Here is a 14,868-nt window from a genome sequence, read left to right on the forward strand (position 1 = left end):
AAATGGAGTTGATTTACTGCAGTCCTAGACCCTACGTTACAAACATTTAAAGGAGATTCTCCTTCAGTTCAAGTGGTAGAGCCTTGTGCTTAAAGATCTCTTCCTGCTGCCAGCCACATGTAATGCTGTTTGTTACTCCATTCAACAGGTTATTTCTGTCTTAAGTGATACACAACTTTCCACAACTTAACAGCTGGAATATGGGCTACACAATTAGAGGATATTTTCAGTTAATAATAGTCCCACTTTTACATATTTTTAAAGCGTTTACAAAACCTGATATAAACATATTTTTCCATTAATTTTTTATTAAATTAAATTTATTTATTTTTATTTAAGCATTCCCCTGCAGGATTTGCAGCCTGAATATTACAGTATGAGAACTAGCAAATTAAACCTACCAGAACAAGAAGTATAAACGAAGTCTAGTTTTTGTTCCAAACTGAATTAAATTACAAAAGCAAACAATTATAGATTTGTGCTAACCCTTATAAATCTGTTGATTTATTAGTAACAGAGGTACACTGTTTGTTGTTTGTTTTGTACTATATGATTCTACACTAAACTGTGTCCATTTAAAGGAACTATTACTGGAAAGTTAAAAAGTCAAGTAATTGGATTTTCAGATCCAGCCTCAGTCTGGGGAGAGGATAAGGTTTGTTTTCCTGGTCCTCCAGCTTGCGGAAAGCACTGTGCTCAATGCCTCTGTCTTTACAGGATCTTTCCCTTCTCTTCTTTCAGGTCTTGGATTCTCCGCAGGTGGAACAGCCAGTGTTTAATAATAATAATAATAATAATAATAATCGAGAAGCAGGTTTAATAATGTTGGAGAACTGGACCACTAAATAAGGACCAATCAGCTGAATAGCCTATCAGTCCTAAGGAAGGGTGGCTTGTTAGCTATTCACTTTCAGGATTTGCGCATGTATGAGCTTGGAGGAGGAGGATGCATGCATTGGCTTTGCTATCAGCCCTCTGCCTCTTTGCCTCTCCCTTGGTTGCTTCAGGGAGGTTTGTAGCCACCAAGTGCCCCAGGATGAGCATCAAAGCACAACCCACCAGCATGATCCTGAGGACAGGAGGAGGAGTCGGAGAAAGAGGAATTATTTCTCTGCGAGTCCTGCAGATTCAAGGTTGCTGGAGTTTGGGACCTGAAGTTTCTCCTCAGACAGCACTCCCTGTCAGGAACATGACGGTCACTGTTGGGAAATGCAAAATGCCCGTGCTACTCTTCCAGGATCCCACTGGGGAGAGGTACTTGGTGATCACTCTGGTCAGGGCTGCAGTGCACAAGCGTTGTCTGGCAGAGAATGACTTCTGGTTCCCAGGATACTCCTGGATGCTGGCCAGCTGTCCTAGGTAAACGCCTCCTCGAAATGGCCAAGCTGCTGTTGGAAATGGAGCACAGGGGAGCTGGGGTCCCTGAGATCTGTGCAAATATGGTCTCCAGTTGAAGTTGCCTACTCCCCTTCAGGGGACCTTCCTGGAGAAAGGGCGGGGATTAATATCCTGTCTTGGAACTGGGTCCCTAGTTTGTCCCTCGTGATTGTGTTTAGGGAGGAGGGTGAAAGGATGATTATGTCGGTTGCAGAGGCCCTGCAACTCCTTTCACTTGTGCGCTGGGTTGGGGAGAACCACAGATTCTTCTAATCACCATTTCACTCCTTCCAAGGATGTTTTGAAACATGGAGGAGGATCATTTGGAGTCAGTGAAGGGTATTTAGCGAAGGAAATGGAGCGGGGTGGATGGGTCGAGGCAGGATGGTACACCAATAGCAGAAGCAAAACTCTCGGTGGCTTGACTGGGAGCACATTTCTTTATCTCACTGAAGGGAGGGGAATTGTTCTACCGTGAGTTGTTTTTGTTTTTTCTTTTGTTATTGTTGGAGTTCCTAACCACATTCCTCTTCACTTGATTTTCTCCACCCCAATAGGTTGGGCGTATCAGCCTAGGACTTGGAGACTCCACATCACCAATGGCACCTTATAGACTAACAGATGTATTGGAGCATAAGCTTTTGTGGGTGAATACCCACTTTGTCAGACGCGTGGATATTCACCCATGAAAGCTTATGCTCCAATACGTCTGTTAGTCTATAAGGTGCTATAGGACTCTGTCACTTTTTACAGATACAGACTAACACGGCTACCCCTCTGATACTTCACATCACCAATGTGGAGTTCGAAGACTCTGATGGTACTTTTGCATCTCTGATCACGGACAAATTGGTGCCTCAGGAAAGTTTATCACCTTCTGTGGTGATTCTACCACGATCCTTCCGCAGTTAAGGCTGAAAGGTCTAGATGGGAAATGAACAATTGTAAATTGTGTAATTTTTAATTCTATTGTGTGTGTGTTTCTCCCTCCAAGGATGAGTTGTTAGCTAGACACATATAACTGACTGATTATATGAAGCATAAAATTTAAGATGTATTTTTTTTTTAAACGTGTTTGTGGTGTGGAGGGTTGTTTGCATGATTGGGTATAATACAGGTCCGAGCCCCTGTGTATTTGCCACCTTTATCTGCAATTTTTCTTGTAGGCTGCACATCTTGCTTCCATCCACACTCCCCTCCTTTAAGCACTCCAGGAACCGTAGGCGATGATCCTGGACTTCATACATCTGACCTATCCCTCGGTTATATATACTCCAGCTTTACTGGGGTGTTGTCTGAGCGACGTAAAATAGGGGGTGGAATATAAAATATACTTTGTTCTAGATCTAGCAGGTGATCTTCAGCTCAAATTGTAGAACAGAATCTGCTAACCTCATAGGTCAGCACTCATTGAGCGACCAGCTTGAACCACAATTGCAATTGTTGCTTCAAATTCCCTTAGCCATTTCTGTCCACGTTACATTAAAATATCATTATACCCTTCCCTTCCCAAATTAGCACTCTCACCTTCTAGCAGAAGTTCTGGTTCAGAAAACTACCCTGTGAGTTTGAATGTCTCTTTCCTTACAGATTTATGGCCTAATCCTGTTCCCATAGAACTCAAAGCTTTATTATTGACTTCAGCAGGTGTAGGACCAAGACCCTAAACTCTATCAGTGACTAGCAAATACTACCACTGAATTAGCACAGCTGAAGTTTCCAGAGGTTCTGAAGAGGCAGTAAAGAAGCCTGTATGTCTCACTGGACAAAAAGCATGACAATTACTCTCATAAACAAGGAGAACATAGGTATTAGATGTTGTCTACCAGATCGCACTCTTAAGATAAATATGATTAAAGTGAAACCAGGATTTCCAGGCCTTGTCTAAGACAGGAAAGGAGAGCAAAAAGTGTAACAAACTTTTGGTAACTTTCTCTCCCTGGTCTGGGACAAATTAAAGGGAGAACACTAACCTCAGAAATATGTTTCTAAACATTTGGTACCTGACCAGTATCTCCTAAAATACTATAAGCTTAGAAAATTGGGTTTACTTTTTGCAATGACAACTCTTGGTGCATAATCTTTTAATTACACCCTCCCTGAGGCCACACTGTCCCATTAAAGAAAACTGAACTTTATAATTGGAAGATCTACCCAATAACACAGCCTGATACAGGATATGGGCCTTAATAATTTGGTCCTTACTAACCTCTATAAATATTAAGTATAGAAAAATACCCTCAACTAATATTTAAAAGGATTTTTTTTTTCAAAATCACTATTATTGAGGGTATTTACCCAAAAAATGACATTTGAGTGTGCTTTAATCTGTTTACCAGTCATAGCAAATGTTTTCCTAAAATCTCTAACTGTATTGTTACAGCAGAAATAGAGGTATAAAATATCTTCTTGCAAACCAACGAAGATCAGCATTATGGTTTTAAAATTCATAGGCAGTGGCTAAGGTGTTTGGTGTAATGTAGGTGTTGCGTCAGTAAAAATGTACTAACCTGGTCCACTTTCTCTTCAAACAGAACTGGAAAGTATTTGCAAATTCAAAGCAGTAAGTGATTAAATATAGGTCTCAATTTCTAATCACCCATGCACACCATTCTGCCTGCTGATAGAAGAAGTATGGCATTCACATTTTCACAGACAAATAAGGAAATAGTGAGATGCTATAAATTTGGAATTTAAAAAATTGTGCTAAATTTACTAATTCTACAATCTATATTTATTTCCTATGTGCATATATTTAAGATTGGTATTAGAATTTACAGGAGTGGCAGAAACTTCTGCTTCTTCTATCTATTAAACTTCAAACATAAGAATATGGAAGTTCTTCCATATGTTTTCTTCATATCATACTGGTTAAATACATGTGCAAAAACTTTATTAAATGCTTCAATTTCTAAATTGTAAACCATTAACTCAGACAGCTGTAATACTGGAGGTTAAAGCCAGTGGCCATTAGCTTAAATGGGAGAATTCCGACCTCTATTGAGAAGCTCATGATACATGTTCTGCCAAGATAATTCATAGGGATAGTTTACCTCAGAAAATGATTAAAGGTTTTAAGGAATGTATTAGAGATCCCTCTTCCTGTCTTAATGAGAATTGCAGAATTTGTATTTGACCCTCATTGTTACAAGGACATTTCTATCGGGGCACTTCTAAATAGGTAACTGAGTTTTTCCAAGTAGGTGCTTAACTGGATGGGCACCTAGGGCTGTATTTTTAAATCTGGAAAGTGTTTTAATCCCTACTCAAAATTACATTTTTCCACTACTGGCTGATAGAAGTTTACTAGAATGAAAGTAATATTACTAGCAGTTCAAAGGTTGTTTACTCTTACTGTTGCAATGAAGAAAACTGAAATGTAGAGTAGTTTCACCAGAAAGTTAAACCAATATTCTGTCTACACAATAGTGGAATTGTTTTGCCACCTGTATAGTACTAATCAGTTTTTGTTTTCAAACTTGCAGGAGCATTTGATCCCCGCCCCTACATCTCTCTTTTTATCCTTGGTATTCAGCTGTACCACCTTAGTGTGTCCTGGGGAAAAGCAGATTATGGAACTTTATAGGTCTTGCAATATAGGGGGAGATAGTTTATGCACTCTCTGACAGCATAGAGATTTTTCCCTAAGTAAGCACAATTTTACTTTGCACTACATAAATGGCTACACAAGATGCAGGGCAACAGTTTTTCTACAGTTTTAGCACTAATGTAACTAAATTGGTTAAAAGATGCGAGTTATTTAAAATTGATGCCAAAAAATGACATGGACTAGGGCAGTAGGTCCAACCCAACCTTTATTGAACAAAATGAATTGGTTCAGTCTTTTAAGGAGTGCCTCTCCCCACTGTTGAATACCACTCTAGAGAATAACCTTACTCTAGCACCACAAAATAGACACGTGCTGCTATGACAGGCTAAAACAATCTTTTTCCCATAAGAGTGAGGAACCCCATCCTGAGAACCCATTAGGAGAAGACAAGTTATACAATGATTTAGTACTAAAATTGTTCTATACAGGTTTTAAAATATCCATTTAAATTAGGTTAGTTTATATGGCATTCTACTTTTTAAAGTAATGGTATAAATGCTAATTATTGCTAGAAAAGAGGTTTCATCACACTTTGCCACTTGCTATTCTGGTTAGTTCTAAATGTAGATTTTAGGCAGTCGATACTTTTAAATCAAAACAGGTTACATTTTGTTAGCTCACGTATTTGAAAATATAAACAGCATAGATTGGAGGTTGTATGGCACTGAAATTCCACAAAGTAACTACTTCCTTGTGAGATGTAATTTAACAGAGTAAGATTCTTCTGTGTTTGAAGAGTACAATCAGCCTGAATGTGTAATTGAAACTAATTTAACATCTCAATTGAGAAAGCTGTTTACCAAATGTATTATATACATTAACCTTTGATTAATTTGAGTTTGTATGGTCTTTTCAATGACCTGATTTATTAGAGATCAGAGATATGTGGTATCTCATTTACATCACTAATGAGTGTGTTTAAATCTGCACATTTCTTTATTAGAGCATCAGGTGTTTTTTTTGGTGCAAGAGGGAACATTTAAAGACGCCATTAATTTAATGTACAAGGAATGTAACCACAACCCATTCCTATGGAGATATCAAACTAAGTAAAGAGAAACAATGTGCAGATTACAGTAATGACTGCCAATTTATAGTGATGATTGATAGGCAGTCTGACAGCAGCTTATTGATAGTATCAGATAATTTATGGTAAGTTACACCTAAACTAAACACTTTTTCCAGATATGAAAATTATCTATCTATAAATTTAAATTCAGGTTAATTCCGTACAGCCATGAGGTTATCTTGCAAAACAGATATTCTGACCACATACCAACAGGTGTTAAATTAGAAACTACAGACAAAAAAAACATTGATAATATATGGGAAAACGAGCAAGAAAAATCAGAAACATGTTGTTCAGTGAAGACCATTAGTCCCTTTGTGTACACATTTAGTTTTATTGTAACAAAGCAACTTGTACACTTTAACGTTTAAAACTGAGCATCTTTCTTTCCTTTCCAGTGAACCAAAAAAAAAAAAAAAAAAAAAAGAATTTAAAAATAAACAAGAACAAAATTACAATAGAGAATGTCAATTCCAAATAAGATCCTACAGGTTCTGCTGATTCTCCATCAAGTGGCAGGGCTCAAAGTCATCATTAGGAGAAGATTTTATTTTAAAAGTGTCATCTTAAACTGCAAGGATGTTTGTTAAACATCACAATAAACATGCCAAAGGAGAAGAAGCCATGTTGTCAAAATGCCCACTTAACCCACCCAAACATCTGAAACCCACCCTTGCTGACCTTCTATACCCCATTTTTTTTAGTTTTTTAATTTTTTTAAACAAGAGAAAGTAGACAGACATGTTGGTAAATGCTAACTGTCCATATTCACATAGAGACACTGTAATCTCTGAGCCCAATATACAGAGAAAGGAGGAAAAAAGCTAGAATCTATGCACTACTACACAGGGGCCTAGCACTCTTCAGCTTCCAGCAGAGTGAAGGGAGCAGAAGGTTTTCTTTTTTCCCACAGAATATGGTGTGTTGATTCCATAAACAGTTTTTGTTTTTAGACAGAAAGGGATAAAAATGAACTTGGAACAGAAACTGGTAGAGATTTTATTTTCCACTGTATTCTGCTCAGGGTATTTTCCCCAAAATAAATGGTGAACCATGGTGTAGAGGAGAGAAAAAGAGACCTCAAGAGAACAAGGCGACTGAGCACAAGGGGGGGAGGAAAAAAAGAAAAAAAAAAAAGACAGCAACTTGCTCCCAGGGACTGGAGAAAAATTAAAAAGGTAAGAAAAGAAGGGGTGGGTGTTGGAATCCATCAGTGTTTAATTAGTCATCTTCTCCTTCATCTTCCTGTTGAAAGAAAAGAAAGAGTTAAAATCTAGTCACTTTTTTGGAGGGTGGGAGCAGGGAAGGTGCAGGAGTCAGTACATTCAAACTCCAGACAGCCTTGACTTTCAAACAGCAATTAACCAGAATGTTTGACCACTCTAAAAAGTCCGGTGCAGTTATTCTTGCAGGATGGCTGGAAAAGCTTATGTTTTCTCTCTCCTCCATATGGAAATAGGTTAGCCTGGATAAAGTTTGATCTCCATGCTATTGCTGGGACATATGATTTGGATGAAAATTGACAAAAACTATTTGTTAGTGAATACTGAAGAGAATGCTAATGGTGCCCAGAGCTTTGAATAGGCAGTCTTAAACAGCAGTAAAAGTCTAAGTAAATAATTTACAAGATTCAAAAGTTCAATGAACAGATTAAATAAAATATTATTTAGATATTAACAAGAATATTGCTCAGCAGATCTTAGTTATCACATCTAAAATGTGTCTACATGCATAACGTCCACAGCCTTCCCCACTGTTTGTCTAAAAGGCAGTTTCATGTAACTCAGTAACAAAAGCAAAATGTGGCTAATTAATTATAACAAATGAAACGTGCAACATCCCAGTTAATGAGTGAGAATTAATTCCAAACTTTAAATCACTGGAGATTGTGAGTAGCAGCAGAGGTGAGGAGGTCATCCCTAGCACCTCCAAAATGAGGACACGTTCACAGAAAAATCGGCAATAGTCCAGAGTAAAGTGTATATAATAGGTGAAACCCAGTAAAACTGGATGCATTTAAAAAAAAAAAAAAAAAAAAAAAAAAAGCTATTTATGGAATAAGGTTAAAACCAGCACTCAAATACCCTGTAACTTACTAATAAAAATCAGTTTGCTGAAAGAAAAAACAGCTTTTGGAGGAACAGGCATATAACACAAACAGATCAATTTTCCTCATTTTTGCCAATGAGTTCCCTAAAGATATCCATCTCCAACTTAAAGGCAATACTTGTCCCCTACACACCACCTAAGAACACTAAAAATCATTGCTCAAGCTGCAAGAACTGTTACCACCTACAAACTCCCCTCTGAAAAACATAGCAGTAGACTGTACAGAGTGTCAGTAACTCCTTAACATTTATCAATAAGATAAATTCAATGCTGTTCCTAAAACAGGATTTCCTAATTGGATATATTCAACTCCTTTATCTGGAAAAAAGGTGTTCTCACCTCTCCTTCTTCTCCCTCATCATCATCTTCATCTTCTTCCCCCTCATCTTCATCTCCTTCTTCATCAATATCCTCCAACCCTTCTTCCTCTTCATCATCATCATCATCTTCCTCTCCTTCACCTTCTTCATCATCCATATCAGGAACCTTAATTAGAAACACATATACAATGTTACTGCACTGATCAAATTAATTCTGATATAATCACAAGAATACTGTTACAAACAGTTCAACTCTACACGTACCAAGTAGTATTGTAATGGATTTGGCCAGATGTCATCTTTGATGACTTCTCCTAGTTCATCAGCACCTGCATCAGAGTGGTCAGTGAACCAGGTAAAGAAGCTTTCTGGTTCTTCATGCTGCCTCTTCCTACTGGCCTTGTTCTGTGTCTGGCTTGAGCGCTTTGTCAGGTCCTGAAAAAGAAGAGAAAGTTAAGAATTTTCCTGAAAGAATTTCCTAACCATGTTTCACAAGATGCATTTGGAGACCTGCTTATCTATGCAACCACATACTACTTGTTCTTTTTCAGGGAGAGGTGTGTAGGAGACAAATTATACAGAGCCCCAAGGGCATGTACCAGTTGACTCCACATAGCTAGGAGTTTCAGCTACCATTTCTCATTAATAGTGCCAGGGGTAGTAAAAAAGCCCTCACTTTTAAGTGTTTTCGCTACTCAGAATGTAAGTTTTCACTTTATTTCTAGCTTGCTCCACTGAAATACTGACAATTCAAAAAGACTACCTGTTGACCTTTGTTAATGTTCCCAGCCACACAGTGGCAAAGGTATGACTCAAACCATTTACTGAAGTGCTAATTTCAAGACTTGTTAGAACTATTTAAATGCTAACATTAAGCACAAGCAATTTAAGACGCTCTCAAATAGCCCGCGCCGCTTTCCGCAGCTCCTATTGACTGGGAACAACGAACTGCAGCCACTGGGAGCTGCGGGCGGCCGTGCCTGCGGATGGTTAATGTAAACAAACTGTCTTGCAGCCCGCCAGCGGATTATCCTGATGGGTTGCATGTAGTCTGCCCATCACTGCTGTAGGCCTTTTTATTAGACATTGTCTTAACACTCCCCTCTTCCTTTTCTCTCCCCCTAGGATGGATTCATCTTTTGTTTTCTTCATATAATAGATTAAGGATTTAAGTCTTTTATCCTTGAAGTTTTCCCCTTTTATATTTCCTGTTTCTCCTTTGTAGCAATCGCAAGAGGGGTGTGGGGGGGACACAACTCACTTTTTAAGGTACAACACCACATTCACTAGCAACATACTACTATCCAGAGGTATTTGTGGATCTTTTATTTTGTCGTTTAATGTGTACAGACTTCTAGCTCCTGCTTTGTTGAGGCACTGTGCACCCCGAATATACTTGCTTATGCAATTTTACGGATAGCGGTAACTCAGCTTGTTTTAATAATTAGCTGAATGACCATAAGGTACTGCAAGATTCAAGTTACTGCTGGAAGACCCCAGAACACCAGAGGAAAATACTAAAATTTTGACTGACATGTGATGCAGTTTTCCAACAGATCCAACTATGATATTCAAACTGACTCATGTGCAGCACTGTAGTTTACTGTTGTGAGGTGCACGAAATTAGCTCCTAATTCAGAAGTTCCACAAGATATACATGTAACTTATGAACTACAAAGAAACCATTAACTATATAGATGGTAACTGGCAGATGGTAGAAAAACAACTCAGATAAAAAGATTTGCTGGTTTCTTTACAAAGACCAAGGGGCCACCCAAACTTTTACCATAATATTGAAACTGGAAAGGTAGTTGTAATCTGAAGTTTAAATTAGGTCTTGTTTACAACGAGAACTGTAGCACTGATATTAGATCAACTGTGGGAGAATTCCCTAAAAAGGTTGGGTGCTTTTTAGGCCTACTCTGAGAAAGTTGAACTGACATGCTTGTAGAAATACTGACAACTTGTCTTCACTAGCACTTCCACTGGTGTCCAACAAAGTGAGAGAATTAGCTACAAGCCTCATCTTAGAAGCAGCCTCCCCATATCCTTGTATCCTAGGACTTCATCCAGCAGGAATGGAGTGTGTGAGAATGTTTGGCATCAAAGCACAGAAACACCTAGCACTCATTGCCACTGTCTGAAGTGGAGCAATTATTTAATTCCTCCCTGCCCCCAGTAAAGATACATGCCTTCCCAGATTTCCATTTGATCTCAGTTGATTTTGAAGATGGATCTCCACTCTCATTCAGATGAAACTCTTTGGAGAGAACTTTATTTTCAAAGTATGGATTCTCATCAAAATACTGTAGAGCAGAAAGAATAAAGTTAGGATTGCATACTTGTCTATAGCATACCAGATATGTTAACTAAAAAATGTTAAGTACTACAAGTTTTGAAATACTAACTTATGCCACTGTTCTCTGATGTAGGTTACATGCAAATAAAAATGGCACAACATTAAATGAAGACTGTCCATGATACTTACAAAATCTATTCTGTAACCTGATTTGATGTCTTCAAACTCTGTCACCTCAACTCTGGTCAAATAATGCAGTGCCTCCTCATCTTCTTCCCCCAAGAGTGCAGATACTATGGTAGAATTAGGAATCTTGCATTACAAAAGCTCTTTATATAGGTTATTTTGCAGCAAACATTATAAGACTGTCACAGAAAGTTGATTTATTAGGACATCTGGTATATTTTCCCAGACCATCTCTAGAGGAAGCTCAAAAGAGCCACTGGCGCCCAGAGGTCACGATCAAGTACCCTCTGCAACAGGGTTGTTGAAGGTGTATTTTCTTTCACTTAAGAAGATGATAAAAAGTATAAACATGGAGTCCTAATAATGCTGATCAAGCTTGTTCTTTGAGTCAAAACATAAGGGGATGAAAATCTTTGGGACAACAGAAGTAGAAATGGATAAACTGTTTCCATTGATAGCATTATCGCCTCAAAATGAAGCTCTAGGCACACAGTCAAACAGAAGTTAGTGTTGTTAATCGGGGGAAACAAAAATCTAAGAGCAGTTTTCTGAACCAAAGGATTAAAAGGCATATATAATGTAACAAACTTCCATGATGCTCCCCCCACCCTCCCAAAAAAAGGCACCAGGAACATACCTTGTGGGTGGTTGACAAATGTTGTTACCCAGAAATTTGGGATTTTGGCGATCAGTTCTGACCTCTTCTGGAAGAATGGTTGGCGGAGTTTGTTGTATTTCTGTTCTACTTTCAAAATTTCCTCACTCGCTTGTTCATTCAGTCTAAAAGAAAGGAAAGATTCACATTAACAACTGTATTATAGCATGGGGATCTGAAGTTTAAACAAGGTGAAAATCAGTAGATAGTCCAAAACTAGAATGGATTATTTAATTAAACTAATCAACCCTGTCTGAAATATGTCAAACAAAAACAAGGGGTCCAATCATGCAAACACTATTTAGTGTGTACTATCAGGAGTAATCCCACTGACTTGACTGAAACTACACCACTAGCAAACACTATGCTCAGTGGCATTTGCAGGGTTGGGCTCTAAATTGAAAACAGAACACTATTAAATTTTCTAAATATCTAGTTTAGAAAGACTGGTGAACTTTGACACATGATACTGGATCAGATTCAAGCTCATTGCCCCTCCTTCTGTTATTTGCCAGAGAAAAGATAAAACACAAAATAAGTTTGTGCGCCACAAAGAATCTTTTAAGATGATGACAGAACTCGTTTAAAAAAAAAAAAAAAAAAAAAAGGTTTGTTACTCAGCAAGGTCCTAATCTTGCAAATGCTCCTCCCAGGCAGGCTCCTGTGTCCACTTGGAGGTTCATTAGTAAGTTTAAGAGGGTAGTGGGAAGCGTGTCTGTTTACCTGGAATAGGCTGCAAGCATCAAGGCCTAAGCCGACAGTGACCTGAGACAATATATAGCTTATCACTACAGTGTAAATTTCAATAGATGCAATGAGGGCCAGATCTATACTGTCAAAGCTATTTTAAAGTCATCACAATCTATTTCAAGTATTAAAAGTCAAGTTATATCTTAAGGCCCAGCTAACTTAGTTGTACACAGCTAAACAGGACACAAGATTATGCCTTAAAATTTTTGATCATATATACACCAAATGCCCTTTATTTCTAATCACGTCAAACCACTAATATGATTTTGAGATTTTGGAAAGTGTGAGAACAGCTACATACACTACTTCAGTTACTATAGCATTTTTATTACGAGTTTTTTTTTTCCAGTTCTGCTAAAAATTAAAATTATTGAAAAGCTTCTTTTAATAATTTACCTGTCTATTTCATTCTGTACTTCATCAATATGTTCAATTGCTTCCTGTTGCTCTTTTTCTGAAAGAAAAATAAATCCATCAAACTCCACAAGTTTTTGAAAAGAGATCTCAATAATATGACACCAGTTGAGAAAATCAGAAGTGTACTTTTACAACCTTTACCACTATTCTGGATGGCATTTAAATGATTATTTCTACTTGATGACAAGGTTCATCAGACCTTGTAAAACTACCGTTTTTTTCACTAACTGAACTTGCTAAGTGAAGTCTCTGAAGATTGGTGTAAAGCTTTGCCTTTTTTTTTTTTTAAAGGGCTCAAACCAGCCACCATGCTAATTCACACTATATAGTCATATACAACACTTGGTAATTTTATTATAATAGTTTAATAATTTATTAAAATTATACACCAAATCATTCTTTCTAAACTGAACACATTTACAGAAATTGAATCAGTTAAGTGAAGTTAATACTAAAGAAAAACATAAGATACAAAATGCTAATTAAAACAGTACAATTGGGAATGCTGTTTTCCACAATTAAAAGGCATGTTTCAGAAGAGATTTGGGTAAATATTTCAAAACCACTGTGAAGTGGATATTTTCTAATCAGAACTTTAACTCGGCAGAGGCTGCTGGAGCTCGTGATAAAGGAATGTCTGTTTGCCTAAAGTGTTTTAAAATTAACGAAAGGTAGCAGGAAGCAGCTATAAATGTGCTGAACAGGCACCCCTCCCCCGATTAGTTTGCGAACACACAGGATTTCGTGTTATGGGGTAGCGGTTTCCTGTGGGGGTCTCAGAGCCGAGCCCTACCCCCACCGTGCGGCCGGAGATGGGTAGATTGGTGTTGTCTTCTCTCCCCCGCCCCCATTATATATGAAACTCAGGTGCGGGAAGCACGTGTGTGAAAGGAACCGGGCACAGCGAAGAGCTGCTGGTCTGGAGGCTCGTTGCCATGAGCACCTCCACACCCCCAGCCAAACAGGCTAAGATCCATGGGTGACGGAAACCGACAGGCTTTACCGGGGAGGCAAGTCCCCCCTACGGCGGCGACTGATGCAAACCTCAGGGTGCGGGGAACCGAGTACCGACCTCTCAATACATACGGGCTGTTGGGATCGCACGTGGGGACGGGCGGGCAGCCGCATCCCGCAGCTGCACGAGTAGCGCGTGGCTCCCCAGCCGGGCGGGCCCCACCAGCCACGGAGAAAGCGCCGCTCCATCCCCGCGTTGCGCGGCCGGGCAATACCACGCAGCAGTAGCGGCTCCGAGACCAGAAGGCGGCGAAGCATCATGGCGGCGGCGGAGCACAATGAGGCTCCGCGGATGCTGCTCCAGGAGGGGGGGGTCCCGCTGCTCCGCGCAGGCCGCAGCGCCCCCCGCCCGCGCCCGTGGGGGAGGAGGCCGGACAGTACAGACAAAAGGGCGCTAACATGGCCTCCTCTTGCCGCGGCTGAGGCCTGCACATCCGCCCGGCCGACCCCGCGCTCTTCCCGCCTCCGGCCCGGCCGCGGCCCGTGTGGCTGGGGAAAATGGCGGTCGGTGCAGCGCCGTGCGGGGAGGAGGCCGCCGCCGCCATTCCCCTCCCTCCCCCGTCCCGGCCTCACCTGAGGTCTCGTCGGCCCCATCGTGGTTGGAGTTCAGCTCCTTCTTACTGACTTTGGCCGCCGGCGCCGACATGTTGGTGGCTGCGGAGCGCGGAGGAAGGGGGCTGTAACGGGACTGGGCGCAGGGGGGGCCGGGCACAGACTCCTGCTGCTGCCGCCGCTCGGACTCCCTCCGCGGCCGGGACGCCTCCTCCTCCTCGGCCCAGACCTGGGGCTCCCGGATAAAAGGGGGCAACAGCGGCGCTCGGGCACCCTCACGCTATCGCCCCAGCCGGGACCAACACCGCCTCCTCCTACTGCTGCTACTGCTGGCGAGGGGCGGGCAGCGTTGTGCGCAGGCGCAGCAACCCCCCCTCCGGGGCACAGGGGTGCGAAGGCTACACTACGCACGCGCAGCAATCCCCCCTCCCGACCACTGGGGAGCGGGAGGCGCATGGCGCAGGCGCAGAAAACACCACTCTTGGGCATGGGAGACCAGCGCTGTTGTGC

The 14,868-nt window shown here is 40.6% G+C and overlaps 1 protein-coding gene across 1 annotated transcript; it reads right to left on the reverse strand.

Annotated features, from left to right (window-relative positions):
- Positions 1 to 6,366: 6,366 nt before the first annotated feature.
- On the reverse strand, positions 6,367 to 14,710 carry SET (SET nuclear proto-oncogene). Its single transcript, XM_050927118.1, has 8 exons — positions 14,380 to 14,710; positions 12,772 to 12,829; positions 11,608 to 11,750; positions 10,974 to 11,077; positions 10,678 to 10,791; positions 8,750 to 8,920; positions 8,505 to 8,651; positions 6,367 to 7,301 (listed from the first exon to the last, which is right to left on the reverse strand). The coding sequence occupies exons 1-8, from the start codon at positions 14,450 to 14,452 to the stop codon at positions 7,278 to 7,280; spliced, it is 834 nt and encodes a 277-aa protein (XP_050783075.1). The 5' UTR covers positions 14,453 to 14,710; the 3' UTR covers positions 6,367 to 7,277.
- Between the last annotated feature and the right edge of the window lie 158 nt (positions 14,711 to 14,868).

The sequence above is a fragment of the Gopherus flavomarginatus genome, chromosome 17 (genome assembly GCF_025201925.1).
Source record: "Gopherus flavomarginatus isolate rGopFla2 chromosome 17, rGopFla2.mat.asm, whole genome shotgun sequence".
Taxonomy (NCBI): Eukaryota; Metazoa; Chordata; order Testudines; family Testudinidae; genus Gopherus; species Gopherus flavomarginatus.